The sequence below is a fragment of the Ruditapes philippinarum genome, unplaced genomic scaffold, assembly GCF_026571515.1.
Source record: "Ruditapes philippinarum isolate M1 unplaced genomic scaffold, ASM2657151v2 ctg4974_1_1_1_1, whole genome shotgun sequence".
NCBI lineage: Eukaryota > Metazoa > Mollusca > Bivalvia > Venerida > Veneridae > Ruditapes > Ruditapes philippinarum.
The window spans coordinates 22884-42813 of record NW_026863832.1 but is presented as its reverse complement, the minus strand read 5'-3'; the positions used below and the strand labels follow the sequence as shown (position 1 = coordinate 42813).

Sequence of the window (19930 nt, the reverse complement as noted above, 5' to 3'; positions counted from 1 at the left end):
GTCGGACAAAACAGCAACATCTCAAGTCATTAGAATAAGTTAAAATATTGTATTTCTGAATATTTGCAAAAATTTCACCACATTGTCAACCATATTGCTTCCGGTTATGGACGAGTAATTATTTATATATTACAAATAATAAAGCGTCCGTTTATCTCCCAAATTTTTGCGTAATATCTCCCAATAAATTATAACATATAATTTTCCCGATAAATAATTCTAAATTTTAAAGTAAATATCTTGAAAACTGATTTAAATTGTTCCCAAAATAAACAATGTTATGAACTTATCCCTGAAATTCTCCAAAATGAAGAGCAACAGGAAATGACATTCTGCTTGTAAATAATGTGGCAAAGTTTTAAAGAAAAACGTCAAATTTGCCATGAATGTGCATATGATAGAGTTACTCCATTTTCTTTTGATAAGTTTAAGGTGAGAAATTTTTGTTTATTTCATTCATTATCATAATTTTGTAGATCTACATAAAGATTTTAATGAAACTAAAATTGGAGATCTAATCTAATAGGAAGTTACATGTAGGTATCTAGTCGGAATTTACCAAGGCCGCAATTTTGCGACATTGGCACTACAAAATTAAAAGGTCCGCAAAGGGCCATGGGCACGTCTAAATCTCGGCCGAATATGTTGAATATATTGACGTGCCAAAGCTTGATTCTGAGATATTTTCGTTCTGGGGCAGAATCTCGCTTTAACGTCAAAACCAAAAGGAGACCTTTCTGTGGTGAAACGTGGATTTCGATGTTAATGTAAAAATGCAGACAATTTAAACTAAGAATCTATTCAACAATACAATTTTAAGGAATCAACAGCACAAAAAGTGCTAGACTATCAACTTAGAAGAAAGTAAACCACGTTAGTTTCATTTCGCCGTCTCGTTTGTGTACCAACGCCGCCATATTGTGATGTTGCTACAGTAATGTAACATATACGCTAAAAATCGATATTGTTCGGTACCTTGCGTGAATTTTGCGTGGCAAAAAATATGAAAAACTGTTAAACAGTGCTTATTATTCTTTAATCTTGTTATTATTATTTATATTTATTGATACATTAAAATAAATCGCCAGGAAATAATTTTTAACCTTTTTTTTCTAATTGATTGAAATCTTTAAAATGATGCGGAGAAACTTTTAATTTAGACCTCTTTTTTATAAACATGTTTATTAAAGGATAAACAAATACTGTATTTCATTAAAACTTATATTGTCACCACTCTGTAGTATTATCTATGTTAGAATAATTATGTTAGTTACAACTTGCTGCGTATTAAAATCAGCAACTCCTTGCCTAGAAAGTTTTGTTTTCCAAACGTGCATTACGCTATGAAAGATTTTTTGAATTCAAATGGTAAATTCTTGCGTTAATTTTTCATTCCTCAACAGTTTTCAGAAAAGTAAAACTCGTTACGCCGAGCGCCCATTTTTCGTTTGTCTGCGTGTACATGTACCATTTATCCGTGTAATAAAAGACTATAATCATAGCATGCCGTAATGGCTTGGATATTTGGGTGTTGTTTAAGCGATGTTCCAGAAAAGTTTTTGTTCCAGTAGAATCTATAGAAAATATATTCAACCATGTATTTATTTTTGAAACGTTACACGTGTCAACTTTTCCACAACGCCGACACCGGTACCAATATACAACGCTGACCAATATACACTTCGGAAATGTTGATACTGCGCAGTTCTGTTTCTTCCTTACTTAAATTCTTTGTGTCAACTTAAAATTTATAAGATTAAGTTTTAGATAAATTTGATTTATAGATAAGTATTTAAATTGGAGCCGTGATTCCTATCCGGAATCAGTTAAACAATTTTCCATGCTGACATGTTTGTAATAGCTTTAAACAAGTTTGTAATAGCTTTAAATTTGGTGTTATGCTAAATATTGACAAAGAATTATTTGAATTTGAATCAAATGTTTTGTATGCCTGTGTTTACATGCCACCAACTGGTTCTCCTTTTTACGACAATGAGCTAGAGACAGGCTTTCAATGTCTTGAAAACGAACTTATTAGCAATGATTATCTTATCTCATCTGAATTGTTCATATGTGGAGATTTTAATGCACGGACTTCAGACTTAGATGATTTTGTTCTTTCTGAAAACAATGTTCCAATGTTTAGGGAGTATAATGATATTTTAAATGAAACTATAACAACAATAAGATCCTCTTGTGATAAGTGTGTTAATAAAGGAGGACGAGAACTACTTGAATTCTGTAAAACATATGGTGTATCTATAGTAAATGGGAGACTTGATCAAGATGCAGGCAAAGGTGAATTTACATATATCGACTCATCTGGGTGTAGTGTGATAGACTATTTTATTTCTTGTAAAAATGTGTTTATGTATATTTGTAAATTTGTGGTTGATGACATGCCTATTTGCAAACACATGCCTGTGTTATGTTCTTTAAAATTGAAAACAAATCAAGTTAAACCTAATCATGATAATGTAATTAATGATAATGAAGGTTCTGTATGCTATAGATTTGATAGTTTATGTGATGAACAAATTTACAAAGGCAATCTTGAAGCAAGTATCATAAATGGTGAGTTTGACTCCTTTGATGAAATGATTAGTGACACATCTAACAATATAGATGATGTTATTAATGTTTTTGAGCAACTAATACTGGCTAATTGTTCTGAATTCAAAAGGAAAATAATAATAAGAAACACAAGATATAAATGTAAATGGTTTGATCATGACTGTAAGCAAAGTAGAAGAGAGAAACTCAAATGTTTAAGAAAGTTCAGAAAAAGCAAAAGTCCCAGTGATTTGAATCAATATATTGATTGTAAAAGGAATTTTAATAAGTTGTGTAAGGTAAAGAAATCAAATTTTGATGGATGTACCCTTCATTCAATTATGGCTTCTGTCGACAACCAAAAGCAATTCTGGAAGAAAATTAAACTTTCAAAACAAACAATACAAACAAGGCCTAAAATATCTTTAAATCAATGGTATGAGCATTTCAAATCAGTTTTTCAATCTGATACAAATACCGTATATGAAAGTAATGCTGTAAATGATGAATCAATTAGCTATAGTGAAAATGATGTTTTATACAATAACTGTTACAATGGAGTAGAAAATGAAGTAGAAAACATATTGTTTAATGGTGAAATTACAGATGAAGAGATTAAAAATACTATAACTGAGCTGAAACGAAATAAATCAACAGCAGGAGATTTAATACCTGAACATTTATTCAAACAATTGATTTATTATTACCATATCTACGTAAACTGTTTAATAGGATATTTTTAAGTGGTTTGTTTCCTGAAAAGTGGTCTCTTTCAGTACTTGTTTTCCTATCCATAAAAAAGGGCCAACTAATAACCCTGATAATTATAGGGAATAGCTTTGTTAGAAATTTGTAGTAAAATATATATTAGTGTTTTTAAACAAACGATTAACATTTTTTACAAGTGCATATGACAGATTAACAGAGGCACAAGCAGGATTTCGTTCTGGGTATTCTACTATAGATAATGGTTTTATACTCTATTCTATTGCAAATAAGTTTTATGTCAAAAACGTAGAAAGTTGTATGTGGCTTTTATTGATTTTAAAAAAGCCTTTGACAGCATTGACAGATCAAAGTTGTATTTAGTTTTACATCATCAGGGCATTAAAGGTAATGTCTTTTAAGGGCAATTAAAGGTATCTATAATTCTGTCAAAGCTTGTGTCAGAATGGATTCTAAACATAGTGAAATTTTTGAGTGTCCTCTTGGGTTACGTCAGGGCTGTAATTTAAGCCCGATGCTTTTTTCTCTTATTATAAATGAACTATATGATGCTATAGCATCCAGTGGTATTGCTGGAATACAGCTGACACCAGATACTGTACAAATTTTACTTTTACTATTTGCTGATGATGTTGCTTTGACTGCTGATACTGTAATGGGTTACAGAAACAATTAAATATTTTGTCAAAATATTGTAATGATTGGAAATTGTCTGTTAACATAGAAAAGTCTAAAATTTTGGTCTTTAGAAAAGGTGGCTACTTATCTCGTCATGAAAAAATGGACATATAATAACAACCAATTACAATGTGTTAATGGATTCTCCTATGTTGGATTATATATTTTAGTAGTAAGCTATCGATGCAAAAGATGGCTGAGAACAATGCTAATAAAGCTAAGAGAGTTTTAGTCTCCTTATTATCTTCATTGAATCATTTAATGCCTATGTCAAAAAAATGTATTTTTTAAGTTTTTTGATGCTAAAATTGTCCCCATTCTTTTGTATGGATCAGAAATTTGGGGTCTTGAATATATGTATAATATTGAAAAAATACAGTTGTATGCATGTAAACGATATATGAATGCACCCCTACGTTCTTGTAATGCTGTAATTGTTGGTGACTGTGGAAGATACCCAATGCATATTTTAAGTAGTATACGCTGTATTAATTTTGGCTAAGAGTTCTTTCTATGCAAGATTATAGATATGTCAAAAAATGTTACCATATGTTGTTGTATTATGACAGTATTGGATATAGAAATTGGGCTTCTAATGTTAAATTGTTTTTATATAGAAATGGTTTTGGTTATATTTTTGGGAACAGCAGCATGTTTCAAATATAAAGTTATTTTTAAAAACAGCTCGATTTAAGGCTTAAAGATCAGTATCTACAAGATTGGTCTGCTGAATGTCATTCAAATGCTAAACTTACTTCTTATATTAATTATAAATCAGTGTTTGAGTATGAAAATTACCTTGATATTGTTGACATCAAGAAATTTAGGAATGCTTTAGTAAGTCTTCGGTCATCATCACACCCTTTAATGATTGAAAAAGGGAGACACGTAGGTATTGATAGAAATCAAAGATTTTGTTTCTTTTGTGAAGACCAGATTGAAAAATGAATTTCATTTTATTTTAGTTTGTTCAACTTATAGTCATCTAAGAGAAAATTATATTAACAAAAAATATTATAATAATTCAACTTTGAACAAATTTCATGTATTAATGTCATCCAGAAAGAACAGACAATAAAATGTTTAGCTATGTTTATTTATTATGCTCTAAAGCTGAGGTCGTCATTATTGCAGTGTTAACATGTTGATTAATTTTAATTTTTATGTCAATTGATTATAGCAAAAAATCTAGATTATCTAGATTTAATACTTGAAGTAATCTCCCTTATTTAAGGGCATATTTGAATTAATACAACCTTGTTCCTGTTTTTTCTTGTTTTTCGTTTCTTCAAGATGCAGGAACAGGCAAATTAAATAGTCACTCTTTATATTTTCGTTTTTATAAAACTACTTATATACCTGTTTATATTTGTAAATATGTTGATTACTGTAGATTTTCATCGTATTTGTGATTTTGTGTTATAATATGTAAATATGTTTTGTGTTTATTGTGATTTACAAGTCTTGCTTGTTATGTTAATAACTGTAAATTTTCACTTTTTTTTGTGATTATGTATTATAATATGTAATTATGTTTTATGTTTATTGTGATGTATGGGCTGGTGGCCTGAATCATCTTAATAAAGAATTGAATAAAGAATTGAATTGAACATGGTCCAAATTGTAAAGACAAGTTATTTTTAGATTGTAATTACATGTATTTATTTTTCAATTTATAATTATAAATATACTTGATGATTCATTTTAAAGACGATAATCTTATGCTTAAATTTCTTTCTATAATTCATTCATGAAAATTGTTTAAACGGTGGTAAGAATTTAAATGTGTTACGGCCACGAGTTTCCTCGGTCTGAATTAACGCAAGATATACCAACTTTTTAAGTTTTGAGTTGTGACATTTAATATTTAGGAACTATTTTCTGGTTTTCTATCTAAATTCACTAGAATGTTAAAAATTATTGAAAAAAAAAGAACTGAAGAGGTGCCGTGTTTTCTTGCCGATTTTAAAAGTTCGTTTTCCAAAGCAACAACTTTAATACTTGGGGCAGTAGCAATCTGTATCATATTATTGTTTAAAATGATTTAACGTGTTGCATAACCCTTAAATCTTATATGATTGGACAAGAATCAAAGAAATCACAGGCACTTTGGGTGTGTAGCTCCAAACGCCTTTAAAATCCAAATGAAAGGTGAACGTTGGGGTGCCACGTTTGAATTTGTCGAAAGATTTTGTAAATGGAGTAAAACGGCGATAATCTCGATGTTTATTTCGGCTGTTGCGTTGTTTATATTGATGTGGAAGTTTAAAATTGAACATCATCATGAAGAGAATTATATCTTCTGTGTCTGTGGGCCAAAGGATTATGTGAAAATTTTGAAACGGAATAAAATACATGGTGTTTTTGACGGTAGGTGTGCGGATTTTTTCCGGCGAACATTTTTATCTTGTGTATTATGATAGAGGTTGAAATATGATTTTTTTTTCAAAACGGCTTATATTAAGTATTCTTATATATATATACATGATCAGTACATGTGCTGGGATTGACAAATATGCATTTCTTTATTTTCAATCGTTTTGAGCTCCACACCCTACACTTCTGTGGCGCAGCGTTTTGTTTATGTAACATTGTAAAATAACCGCCTTGATTCTTCAACGTGTATTTTATAAAAGAAAATAATTTCTAAGACGGCATAAAAGTGAAATGTATGGAATAAATCTTTACTGTATACCAACATTATGAAAGTCTTTTGCAAAACAACAAACAAACAAAAATGAAGCGGGCACCTGTTTCATGAAATAAATTTCCGAGTATTTTTCCCTGTACCACGGTCATTTTAAAACAATTTCATACCTACGTGTGTGTGCGTGTGTGTGTGTTTTTCTTTCTATAATCATCATCAGAAAGCTTTTGCAATAAACTAGCAAGAATTATGGACCTGCGTGGATAAGAAAATAATAAAAAAAAATCACATGGAATGTTGTTTCCGCACATACATGTATAATGTCGAGGCACCGCGTTTGACATTTATTCGTTTTATACCGCGTTTGACATTTATTCGTTTTATTATTGATAAAAAATATTTTGAACATTGAAATTATCGTTTAATAGTTAATCAACATTAATATAAATAACAGACTGTCAAATTCCTTAGAATGGCGTCCTCTCGTAGTCGCTAAGGCACTAGGAATCCGTTCGTTGCTCTTTAAACATATAAACCTCGTGTTTCTGCTATTAACATATTCCTATTTTCATCATAATCGTGGGGGAAAAAATCTATAGTTACCAATAGGTCCCATGTCCTATATTTACTGGGAAAGCTGAACGAAATAATTTTTTTTTTATAAACTAGAAAATATTTTGTGAGGAGTCCATTTACAGAGTAGCTTTTCTAAAAAGATAATGATGATTCTGATATTTCTAAGAACGCTCTGACAATAACGAATAAGTTTTGCATCTACCCCAATAAAATAATATTTTCATCCTTTCATAGTTTTTTGTTTTTTTTTGCATAAATAAATGTCTTAAATGTAACATTAAACTTGATATTTTACTAAGAGTGTTCCGGCGTTTCTCAGTAACGCAGTACCGCATACACACCAGTGTAGTAATCAACAGTGTTTTTGTCACGTGACATTAGCGGCGATGTCTTTATTTTGATGGTTCATGTGTTTACTTTTCTATCAAAATCTTTATGTTAGGAATATTTTCACAAATAAAACATGAAATTGATGTAGAAATGAATAATCTTTAAAGGTATCGTAACAAATTTATTAAAATATGAATTCTAATACGATTTTAGACGGTCCAAAGCTTGCGCTCAAAATCCCGGCGCAAATTTCACCACAGAAAAGGTACTTTTTATGTTGTACGTAGAGGCGAGATATTGCCCAGACACGAAAATAGCACAATATCTCGTCGCGCAGTACAATTAGTTGGACTACCGAATATGTATGGTCGCGCTAACAAAACCCTTCGGTTACTGGTTTGGTTACACTTACGAACTTTCACTATATGTATAATTATGCAGTATTTCGATAGAGCAGAAGTCAGTGCGCGAGCATGCGCTTTGCCATATCTTGTTCAGTTACCGCTCATGTTTTAAACTCGGTTGCTACGAAGCGACACTAAGTGTACATAGGGGTGTCATCGATTCAATCGATATCGGTGTATCAACGATCTTTGTTATCCGATTCGATATCGATTCCATTTTATAAATATCGGATATCGAATGCACATATATTTCTAGCTAAAGAGACTTCAGCGAACAGGTTTTATAGAACTGACAGACCTGTTTACTGTCGCTAAACGTAAAAAAAAAGCGACATTTAAAGTTATGGATGCCAGAAACATTTTTTTTTCTAAAATGAAAACGGAAATCAATGCTAAAGTTACCTCCCAGTGTCTCTAACGAATGCTGCATAATTTCGTTGTAATCTTGCACGTCTGCTAAGTTTATGTCAAGACCCCTCAATTCAGATTTTAAAAAGGGAAAATGCCAAGAAAAAATTGTCAGTGTTTCTTTGTAAAAATTATGATTACAAAATGTTAAACTTTAATAATTATTCAGGTTCTAAACACTATAATTTGCCAATTAAACCCGGCTTATTTGGAACGGCAAGGACTGAATTTAGCATGATCAGTAACAGCGTAGTAGCAACAACAACAACTAAAGTAAAATGGAAAAGGCTTTAAACTTTATAGTTACTAGTCATTAGTTTTCATTTATAGCTATATGATAAAAAAAAGAAACAAATTGTTCAGTTTTCATAGTTTATCCTTTTTGCATTTGTCTATATATAACTGCATTGTCAGTGTCCTTAGGAAACATTTAAAAAGACTTGAAATCTAAAATTTAGCCTAGCAATCGATATATCGCTGTATCGCCAATAATTCATTACCGATATATCGATACAAAAATCCTTATCGATGCCACCTCTAAGTGTACATGGCTTTTACAACTAAAATATCAGACAAACACATTAAAACAATACAAATAAACTACACATAGTTGTTTTCCATATTAATATTTTGCATTTGAAACTGATAGTCAAACAAATATCTCAATATTCTTAACGATTTAATGTATTGTTTACATGTGATGACAGCAACGCTGTGTGTTAGACTACTTTCGGTTCAGAAAATTCATTTCTTTACCATCAAAACTCATATGTTTACCATAGGAACCATATATAGATAGAAAGCAAATTATACAAAGGTAAACAAAAAATTGTCCGTTTCTGAACAAAAAATCGAATAAATAAATACAAAGTCTTTTAAAAAGGTCCCTTCTTTGAGTTCATTTAAAAGGGAAAATAATTTGGTGGAATTTTAGACAGGGAAACAGGGAGTTATCATTCATGGCTAGGGAATATGGCCGACTGAAATCATGCAAGCAAGTTTGTAAGTGGGTTATTTCGTCATCCAGTCAACACCCATACAAACAGCGACAGGTTTTAATATTGATATCGCAAATCCTTCTTTAAGATAACATGGTGTTGAATCATCAATTTGAAAACCAGTTTCAGCACTTAATCTTTTAATTGACAAAAAGAATTTTTCAACACCTCCCTAATATGAAAAAGGCAAAGCCTCAAAGCGAGCTCGATTTACTTTTACCTTGAAAAAAGTATGCAATGATCTTTCATTTTTATTTTACTTTTTAGCTCGACTATTCGATAAGAATAAGTAGAGCTATTGCAGTCACCCGAGCGTCGGCGTCAGTGTCGGCGTCTGCGTCGGCGTAACCACTTATGTTAAAGTTTTTGTAATAGTTCAAATATTTTCAAAGTCCATTGACATATGGCTTTGAAACTTTGCACACTTGTTCACCATCATGACCCCAACCTGTAGACAGGAGGAGGTAACTCTATCAAGCATTTTGACAGAATTATGCCCCTTTTTCGACTTAGAATTTATGTTAAAGTTTTTGTAATACCTTAAATATTTTCCAAGTCCATTGACATATGGCTTTGAAACTTTGCACACTTGTTCACCATCATGACCCCAACTTGTAGACAGGAGGAGGTAACTCTATCAAGCATTTTGACAGAATTATGCCACTTTTTCGACTTAGAATTTATGTTAAAGTATTTGTAATACCTCAAATATTTTCAAAGTTCATTGACATATGGCTTTGAAACTTTGCACACTTGTTCACCATCATTACGCCAACCTGTAAACAGGAGGAGGTAACTGTATCAAGCATTTTTTTTTACTATCAAGCACTAAGAATAGTCGAGCGTTGCTGTCCTACCGACAGCTCTTGTTCCGTTTTAAAATTGTCATTCGGTATTTTATACACTACTTCCGTTTATTCTGGTTCCCTGTCCCATTATGGTGCCAATGTAAGTGCGCAGGACACCAGTTTACTCTTCCGTTTTCAATCATAATACCACAGTTTTTATCGTTATCTTTTAATTCAAAAAGTTGCGATGTGTCAATTTGGTACTTCGGATGAAAGTTTTAAAAACCATCATCTAGCAGGTACTCGCGTTACCGTAAAGCTCGCTTTGTGAGCAGGCCCTTTGGGCCAGCTCTTCAAGCTCACTATCAATTCAATATGCAGATAAATGCTCCGAATGTCATGAAATGAAATGTGCAGTAAATGTTCATATAAGAAAAAGTTTTGCAGTTGTAATTTAAAACTTTCATGATATTTAAATATTCTTTGAGTATTGTGTATTGAAACCAAAAAAAAAATCAAATTGGTCACTGTTATTGTAGTCTGTACTTGAGTTCAAACAAATTTTTTTATGAGCACTATTTTTAGTGATTAATGGTCTCACTATATACCACTCACTTTTAATTTGAAAATAGTCAGTATAAAATATACTAATATACAAACATTTAGGTCAAAGTTTATATTATTTACCTATGGCCCATGTTTTTTTACAAATGGCCCATTATTTTCAGACCAAGTGAGCTTCCAAATTATTGGCAGATCTCTGCTAGTTATTGTAGAATACACTCAATATAGAAGTTTAGTGGTCCTAAGAGGACTTTAACAATTAAAGAGATAATATTCTCATTCTTGAGTAAAATATTTTAATCATAAAAAATTATTGAAATGTATGAAATTCTTACTGAATATGTCTAATTTGGATAAAAGAATGAATAACCTATGTATGGGAAGCTGCGTTCCCTATCACAGGTCAAGTAAAGTTGCTGGATTTTTTAATAAAGATCTATATATTTATATTGTGACCACCTATAGTGTACATAGAATTTTAAACATTACATAACTACTTTGTTTGAAGTCAAAACATGTTTATTTTATATTTACAAAGAGACTGTGTAGCAATTATCAATATTTTCTAATATTGAATTTGAGCATAGTATATTTTTAATGAAGACCAATTTTCAGTTGTGTTTGAGCTGAAATGATTACTTGGATATTTGCCTTGACAATACATTAATGCAATATGTATCGGGTATTTGTTAGTCATAAGACTGCTTCTCTATTCCCCTTGCTTGTCGGAGAGAAGGCACAGGACATCGGCAGAAGATTTGGAGCTTTGCTGATTTATCACTATGGACACCTTGACTGACTGGTCAAGACCCAAGCACTGTTGTACATATAGGGTAGGTCCTGTAGACCAAACTACCCCTTTGTCTCTGGGGAGTTAAACTTCTATAGCAACCCACGACTGGGCTGCTGATGCCCTGACTAAAGCCAAGGGGAGTTGCCCTACATAGTAGGCAGGGACTACAAAGAAAGTGTGCTAAGGTGCGCGAGGACCACTAGCACAGAGAGTGACAGCTTGAAAGGCAGGCCCTTAGCTGGCATAACAGTCCCTGCTTTTCATAAATTGTCTTAGGTTAATCAGTCCATTTAGGTTCTCATTGGCTGCCATACAGTGAGGTTCTTTTATCTCAAAATTCATATCTTTGGCTAATAGTCCATGGAAATTTCTTGGAGGTAAATTATTACCACTCCAGACTTTAAAAATTAAGCCTTTAAGGGCATGACTGGACAGACTGAAGACATACTAGGAGTCCTTACTTGACAGCAAAAGCTGCTTTTTGTGCCTTAACTGGTGGATGTTGCAACCCTCATTAAATATAAACATCATCAATCAAAAAGTCCTAAGACCACTGGATCAAGATTCGCTTTTATACTTATAAAAACTTTTAATAACTCTTAAATTATTAAACCTCCAGAAAATCTGCTGTTTCACTGCTTTCATGTAACAGTCAAAATGATAACTATTTGCCCCACTGGCAATTCACCCCATAATAATTTGCCTCACTTTAAAGATAATTCTCACCTGTTCAAAATAATCTTTTAATACATACATTAAATTATAAAATGGTAAGATTAAATGTATGTTTGTGTAAACATGTATATGTGAAATAAAGTGTTGTCTTTATTGATATTTAAAGGCACATTATCCCTCACAATATGCCTCAGAAACAAGTTCAACCATACTTCTTTAGAATAGGCAAACATGAATGTTATAACATTTATATAAAGGTTCAGAGCATGCTTGTTTACCTGAAGAAAATAGAACTGAATGCGAAATTATCTGTCATAAAAGTAGCAAAATGTAAACAAAGTAGTATTTTGACTTCCATACTTAAGTCAATGAATTTACTGGCCTGAATTCCAGTTTTGAATTTATTCTACTATATAAAATTATATATATTTAACTAAATTTTCTTTTAATTTACACTAGCTGGTCCGAACTAATTTACACTGGCCATGGGCCACCGGGCCAGTGTTAAATTCGATGACTGATACTTAATAATAAATCACTGAAACCAAAAAAGCAACGGAAGAAAAGATAGTTCATCTTATTGACTAATGAGAAGCTAATTTACAAGCAAGTTTACATTAAGGGAGTATAAAACATGCATTAACAAATAGAATCAGTACATGAGCACACTTTGTTCATACCGGTATTGCATGTTTTAATATTAATGACACATGGCGCTATAATTAAAACTAGTTGACTGCAAAAAAACAGAAAAAAAAACAACAACATAAGATAACAAAAACGCGGACTCGCCAAGTTATACATGATACAATAAGCAAGAATAGCACTAATGACATTTTTTTGGAATTATCTTTTTAATGGTTGATGGCAAAATTGTTGTAAGTCCTTCTTTATATCATGTAAGTTACTGCAGTTTTGCAGTCAACCCTCGATCGGTCTTATTAGCTCACCTGTCACAAAGTGACAGGGTGAGCTTTTGTGATCGCTTTTCGTCCGGCGTCCGTCCGTCCGTCCGTCGTCCGTCGTCCGTCCGTAAACTTTTGCTTTAAATAACATCTCCTCATAAACCACTGAGCCAATTTCATCCAAACTTCACAGGAATGTTCCTTTGGTGGTCACCTTTAAAATTTGTTCAAAGAATTTAATTCCATGCAGAACTCTGGTTGCCATGGCAACCGAAAGAAAAATCTTTAAATATCTTCTTTTAAACAACCCTAAGAGCTAGAGCTTAGATATTTGGCATGAAACATCTTCTAGTGAGTGTCTACCAAGTTTGTTCAAATAAAGGCCCTAGGGTCAAAATTGGCCCCGCCCCAGGGGGTCATTGATTTTCCCTATATGCATATAGTAAAAACTTAAAAAATCTTCTTTTAAAGAACCCAAAGAGCTAGAGCTAAGATATTTGGCATGAAACATCTTCTAATGTGTGTTTACCAAGTTTGTTCAAATAAAAGCCCTTGGGTCAAAATTGGCCCCGCCCCGGGGGGTCATTGATTTTCCCTATATGCATATAGTAAAAACTTAAAAAATCTTCTTTTAAAGAACCGTAAGAGCTAGAGCTTAGATATTAAGCATGAAACATCTTCTAGTGAATGTCTACCAAGTTTGTTCAAATAAAAGCCCTGGGGTCAAAATTGGCCCCGCCCCAGGGGGTCATTGATTTTCCCTATATGCATATAGTAAAAACTTAAAAAATCTTCTTTTAAAGAACCTAAAGAGCTAGAGCTAAGATATTAAGCATGAAAAATCTTCTAGTGAGTGTCTACAAGGTTTGTTCAAATTAAAGCCCTGTGGTCAAAATTGGCCCCACCCTGGGGGGTCATTGATTTTCCCTATATGCATATAGTAAAAACTTAAAAAATCTTCTTTTAAAGAACCATAAGAGCTAGAGCTTAGATATTAAGCATGAAACATCTTCTAGTGAATGTCTACCAAATTTGTTCAAATAAAAGCCCTGGGGTCAAAATTGACCCCGCCCCAGGGGGTCATAGATTTTCCCTATATGCATATAGTAAAAACTTAAAAAATCTTCTTTTAAAGAACTCAAAGAGCTAGAGCTAAGATATTTAGCATGAAACATGTTCTAATGGGTGTCTACCAAGTATGTTCAAATAAAAGCCCTGGGGTCAAAACTGGCCCCGCCCGGGGGGGGGGGTTAATTGATTTTCCTTATATGTGTATAGCAAAAACTTAAAAATCTTCTTTGAAAAAACCCAAATAGCTAGAGTTTAGATATTAAGCATGAAACATCTTTAAGTAAATATCTACAAAGTTTGTTCAAATAAAAGCCCGGGGGTCAAAACTGGCCCTGCCCAGGGGTGTCATTGTTTTTAACTATATGTGTATAGTAAAAACTTTAAAAATCTTCTTTTAAAAAACCCAATGAGCTAGAACTTAGATGTTTAGCATGAAACATCTTCTTATGGGTGTCTACCAAGTCTGTTCAAATAAACAAATAAAAGCCCTTGGGTAAAAATTGGCCCGGGGTGGGGGTGGGGGGGGGCTATATACAGGTGAGCGACCTCAGGGCCATCATGGCCCTCTTGTATTTTAAATCCTGCTCCCTGCAAACTCATGTTTTAAGTGCATCCTGATGTTGATGCATGAAGAAAAGGTGCATAATAACCCAGTTATGAAAAATGTAGCGTCTCCCCCATACTCAAACATTGACTTAAGTATTGATCAAGTTTTTTTTGCCATTCATTTCTAGATCTAGGACCTCAGTGTCTCCTTCAATGGTCCCTTATTGTTAAAACAGATGTCACATATGTTTATTCATTTTCTTTTATGTCCATTTGATTAGATTCTAACTAGATTGACCTGATATTATACATGTTTAAAACACCATCAACATATTTCTTAAGGCTGTTTTATATTGGATACTGACAACAGATGTTGTTGTTTTAATCCATTACATCATTTTCTATCTTTTAGTGTAAAAAAAAGTTATTGATATTATTCTATTTTTTCTCTTTTTTTCTCTTTTTGTGCTGTTGCACTGTTAATTTGAACTGGATTAGCTGCATATTTGAAAATACTATTATAATGGGGATTGACCAAATTACTGATAATAACAAATGTTCAAGATAAAATATAAAAAATATCAAAGAGTCTGCCCCATTCTTTTTAGCAATTAGATATTACTGAAAAATTCTAAACGATATTCATGGAAATTCATAGAATCCCCTTTTAAGTCACATGTGTTATTGTTTATTCGTGTGAAGTAGAATTTAAAATTGAAAAAAAAGAAAAAGCTCAAAGCAATTGTGCTAAAATGTAAACTTATTTTTACATTTACCTGTATACACTGACCATTTACACTTGATAGGTATATAAATTAATGCCACTAGAACAGTACAAGGTGCATTTCTTATGTATGAAACAAAGATCGTTAAAATACCCAAGTTCCAAAATTTGTTACATCTGAAAGTTGAAAATTTGACCTTGAAGGTCAAGTTCATTTAGAGGTCAAGGTGACCTTTTTGTGTGTAAAAACAAAGTCCTCATTCAATAGTTTTTTTTAAAGTATAAAGTTTCTACCATTTTGGAAAATTTGACCCTGAAGGTCAAGTTCATTTAGAGGTCAAGGTGATGTTTCAGTATCTCAATATGTAGCCCTTTACTTGATGGCAATTTTTTCTATAAGTATAAAGGCTTTAGCTTACAGATAAATGTTATAGCCAAGATTTGTTGTACTCTTGTAAAGAAAATAACGCCCCCATTCCTATTACACACCTAATAAATTGTATTGCAAACTTCCATCCATGCAAATCTCTATTCTGGCTTACAAGCAAATACTTAACATTTGCTTTAACAATAGCAACGTGAGTTTTTCCAGCTTTCTGTTACATTAGAATAAAAATGATTTACTTTTCATCGTTAACAATCAGCCAGTTAACAGCTGTTCTATTCACTTGATACAAATTCTTATTATAATATTCGAACAAGCATGCTGTACACCATTATATTAACACATACATTATATAGGCTTCTTTTCAGGACCTGAGAAAATGTTAATGTATCAATTCACAAATATGGGATGTGGATAATCAATATAGTATATAATATACATTGTATATACACATTATATCTTCAAACTAGGCCATCCAAAGGAGAGACCATGCATGGCCTTTATAGACAAGTAGTCTTTATTTGAGGTTTACTTGGCTGTATTTTTATGTATTTTTATCAATGAAGGTTTATCAATGAGTGGTCTTTATTTACAGGTTGGTCTTTATACAGAGGTATAGTCTTAACCACAGGTTTAACTGTATACATACATGACTTTTAACTTAAATTTCTCAGATATTTGAGAAGATGATGATGGACACTTACCAAAAAAAAAAAAAAAAAAGAAAAAAAGAAAATGGATGCTGGACAAGTTCATCAAGAATTCCAGCATGTATTACCTGCCAATTTTATAAACCCTGACCATGTCCTAATGGACTTGTCTTGAATATGAAATGATTTCTCATCATTTGTTTAATAAGGGCTCATTATTTGTTTTATGGAGCTAAAGGTATATAAAGCCTAAGCAATGTCATGTATTAAGGGCAAACATGTATTTTATAATGTTGTAATAATGGGGAAGCTTATTACCTTAAAAAAATAATGCTGATATTGAAAGTATACAGCTAAAGCTGATGTATTTTATAATATTTGTAACTTTGATTCTTTTGATGCAGTTGTCTAGTGAAAAATTAATATGTTTGTTACAGTTCCTTTATGCAATGTTTTTGAAATATATATTCTGAATTATTGAAAATAAAACTTTTATTCGTAAGGTAGGTTCCTGGCTTGAATGTTAAAGATTTGTTTTTTTCTATGAAGAATATAATTATGTTTAAAACTCATTTGTTTTTGTTTCCTGTAGTCAGTCAATAAATCAATTAGTTAATCAATCAAATATTCATCAATTTATCAACTAAAGAATGAGTAGCAAATACAAACTATACAATTGATGATTTGTTTGATAAGCCTTAACTTTTTTTAAGCTTAATATTAATCTGCAAATACATTAGGGGGTATATGATAACCTTTCAGTTGATTGAAAAGTTGAAAGATATTTAAATTTTAAGTTCAAATACTTTATGCAATTGTTTTAAAAGTTACAAAGGTCCTAACTCCATAGGATTTAGAACCATTTTTGCATAAGCACGTTTGATAAATATTACTTTATTTGTAAAACATACAACTTTGGTTTCAAATGTTTTTTTTTTATTAATAACATTACTTATTACATGTACTGAATTAATTTTAAAATATTTCAACTAAAATTTCATAAAATGACTGACATTTACACAGTGTCAGAATAATGTCCTTTTAATTTTAATATATGTACTTTAAAATTATGTAAGAGTTATTCTTCTTGACACAGTCTACAAAGCACAATACAATTACAAAAGACAGACTTCCATTTCATTCAAATGCACATATGTACGTAGAAGCTTCAATTAAATTATACATGTATGATTGTATCATATGGTGGGGAAATATCAATGAAATACATTCTGCTTGTTGTTAATTGAATATATTTCATTACAATTATTATTAAGCTTTTTATTGATTTTATTCACATGCAATTTAAATTTTCTTCATTTTAAAATAACTAAATACATAATTATGTATATTTGTATATTTATTTGACTATAACTTACAATGTTGTTAACCTATAAACCGGTCATGGATACATATGTCAAGTTGGATCATTTGAGTATGAGAATATTGGACATAAAACATGTGACAGCCATAGAGAGTTGACTGTCGAGATTTGTATTTAACTCGTTAACATTTTAAATAACTTGGGATGCTTAATGATGATTGTATTCTTTATTCTTTGTGTTTGTTCCAGTAACGTGATTAGTTTGGCAAGTGATTTAACCGGAAGAGTGGTGGACGATTTAAACCAGATCTATCCATCGGACGTCGTGTTAGAATACCCGTATAAAGTTGACGGCGGAAATCGTGTAAAGAGGGACTGCTCACATGTCGCCTACGGTCACTTAGATAGTCAAACATATCCCGCACATGGGACAGTGGGTAAAGATGGGAAAGGAGTTTCCGATAAACTGACGTTACCAATTGTTGATTCTCAGCAATTAACTGTTACGGTTTTTGGAAGAAATGTGAAAGTACATATAGCATACGCAAATAACCCCATGAAGACTTTCTCAGTGTACGAGCCGCTACACGAGGGCACGTGCAAACTCAGAGATAAAACAATGAATTTAGCTAAAGTACAAGTAACAGCAGAAAGCAAACGATGCCTCGTAGCAACAAATGCAGGATTGTTTAACACACATAACGGAGCTTGCTATGGTTAGTTTAGCCTTATTTATTTTACATCAGTTATAATGAAAACTCGAAACTTTTTTTTGATGAATGCTTTGTCGGCTTTCTAGAAGTTATTTACCAGTACTGGTGCCATGTGAGGAAACATTCTTGGCGTTTTATTTTTGCTTTGGTTTTAAATCCTGTTTAGGTCATGATTTGGCAGCTAGACAGATCAAAGTCAATTCTTAGACATACATGTAGCAATCCTTAGACAGACCCACCACACATAACCACTGCCTGTCATAATTTTGATCATAATCATTCTGTGCATGAATTGATACTATTTTTATTACCAGTACATATGTAATACAAATTATCCTGGACATTTCATAACAAACCTCATAATTTTGTACACAAAATTTAAATTTAATGTAGAAGAATTTAGTAGAAAGCTGAAAGTTTTGACAGGAACTCCCAATTCTTATAATTTTACAGATTGACTGTAAGAAGTGAACTATTCAACTGCAGTTTAATATTTTTTAAGGAAAATCAAACATTTTTATATCATGGTTTTATCGGTGTTCATTAAAATTGTAATAATTATGGACACATACACTTTTTCAGTATCGAAAGTTGCATTAAGATTTTTCTCTTAATAAATTTACAGAAGATCTTTTGCTGTTGTAATTTTGTTTAAAAGGACTAAAAGATGAAAACTAATAATTTGCCAACATTTTGACTTGAAAATGTTTACATGCACTTTCATTCCACCCATATACAATATAACATATTAATAATTTTGAAATTCTAGTTTTGAAATTATTTTTATGTCCAGTTTTAATATTTATACATTTTTGCCCTCAAGGTATGTAAGTTCTCACTAACTTTGGTGCAATACTGTAATATTTTAATTTAAATAATAGTCATAAAATTTGAGTGAAATATCAAAGTTGGACGGTCTATGTCTCAAGGCATGTGGGAAATGTTAAATTGTCAATCAAAGGGACTGCACATGGACGGATGACCTTTGACTTATTTAAACATAGGACAGGATAAAGGTGAATTAAAAACTGCCAATCATTTGGCAATGAACTTGTAAAATGTTTGAGCCCTGTCATGACAAAACCAACATAATGGGTTTGTGACCATCCGTGCAGTCTAATCAGGATCCATGCTGTTCGCTATCAGTTTCTCTACTTGTAATAGGGTTTGTAAGTGAACAGCATGGATCCTGATCAGACTGCGCGGATGCGCAGGCTGGTCTGGATCCATGCTGGTCGCAAACGCATTATGTTGGTTTTGTCATGAGGCGGCTCATTTATGCCAATAAACTATTTGACTTCACCTGGTTAGTACTATCCCTGCCTAAGTCAGGGTCAAGTATATACATGTATATATTGTATGAAAAATAACATCAGCTTTTATGTTTAAATAACTATTTTAGTTTAGAGTCTGGTCATTTTGCCTTGAAAATTTCATAATTTGGAAAAAATATTTGGTAGACTTCTACCTTTTGA

General features: G+C 32.0%; 1 protein-coding gene across 1 annotated transcript in view; it reads left to right on the top strand.

Annotated features, from left to right (window-relative positions):
* The first annotated feature begins 272 nt into the window (after positions 1-272).
* The window catches only part of LOC132723442 (N-acetylglucosamine-1-phosphodiester alpha-N-acetylglucosaminidase-like), a 30874-nt gene continuing 11216 nt past the window's right edge, over positions 273-19930 (top strand). The window contains exons 1-2 of the mRNA XM_060708167.1: positions 273-432; positions 17992-18458. Coding sequence (XP_060564150.1) covers positions 383-432; positions 17992-18458 — 517 coding nt within the window. The 5' untranslated portion in view covers positions 273-382. The remainder of the gene's footprint in view (positions 433-17991; positions 18459-19930) is intronic.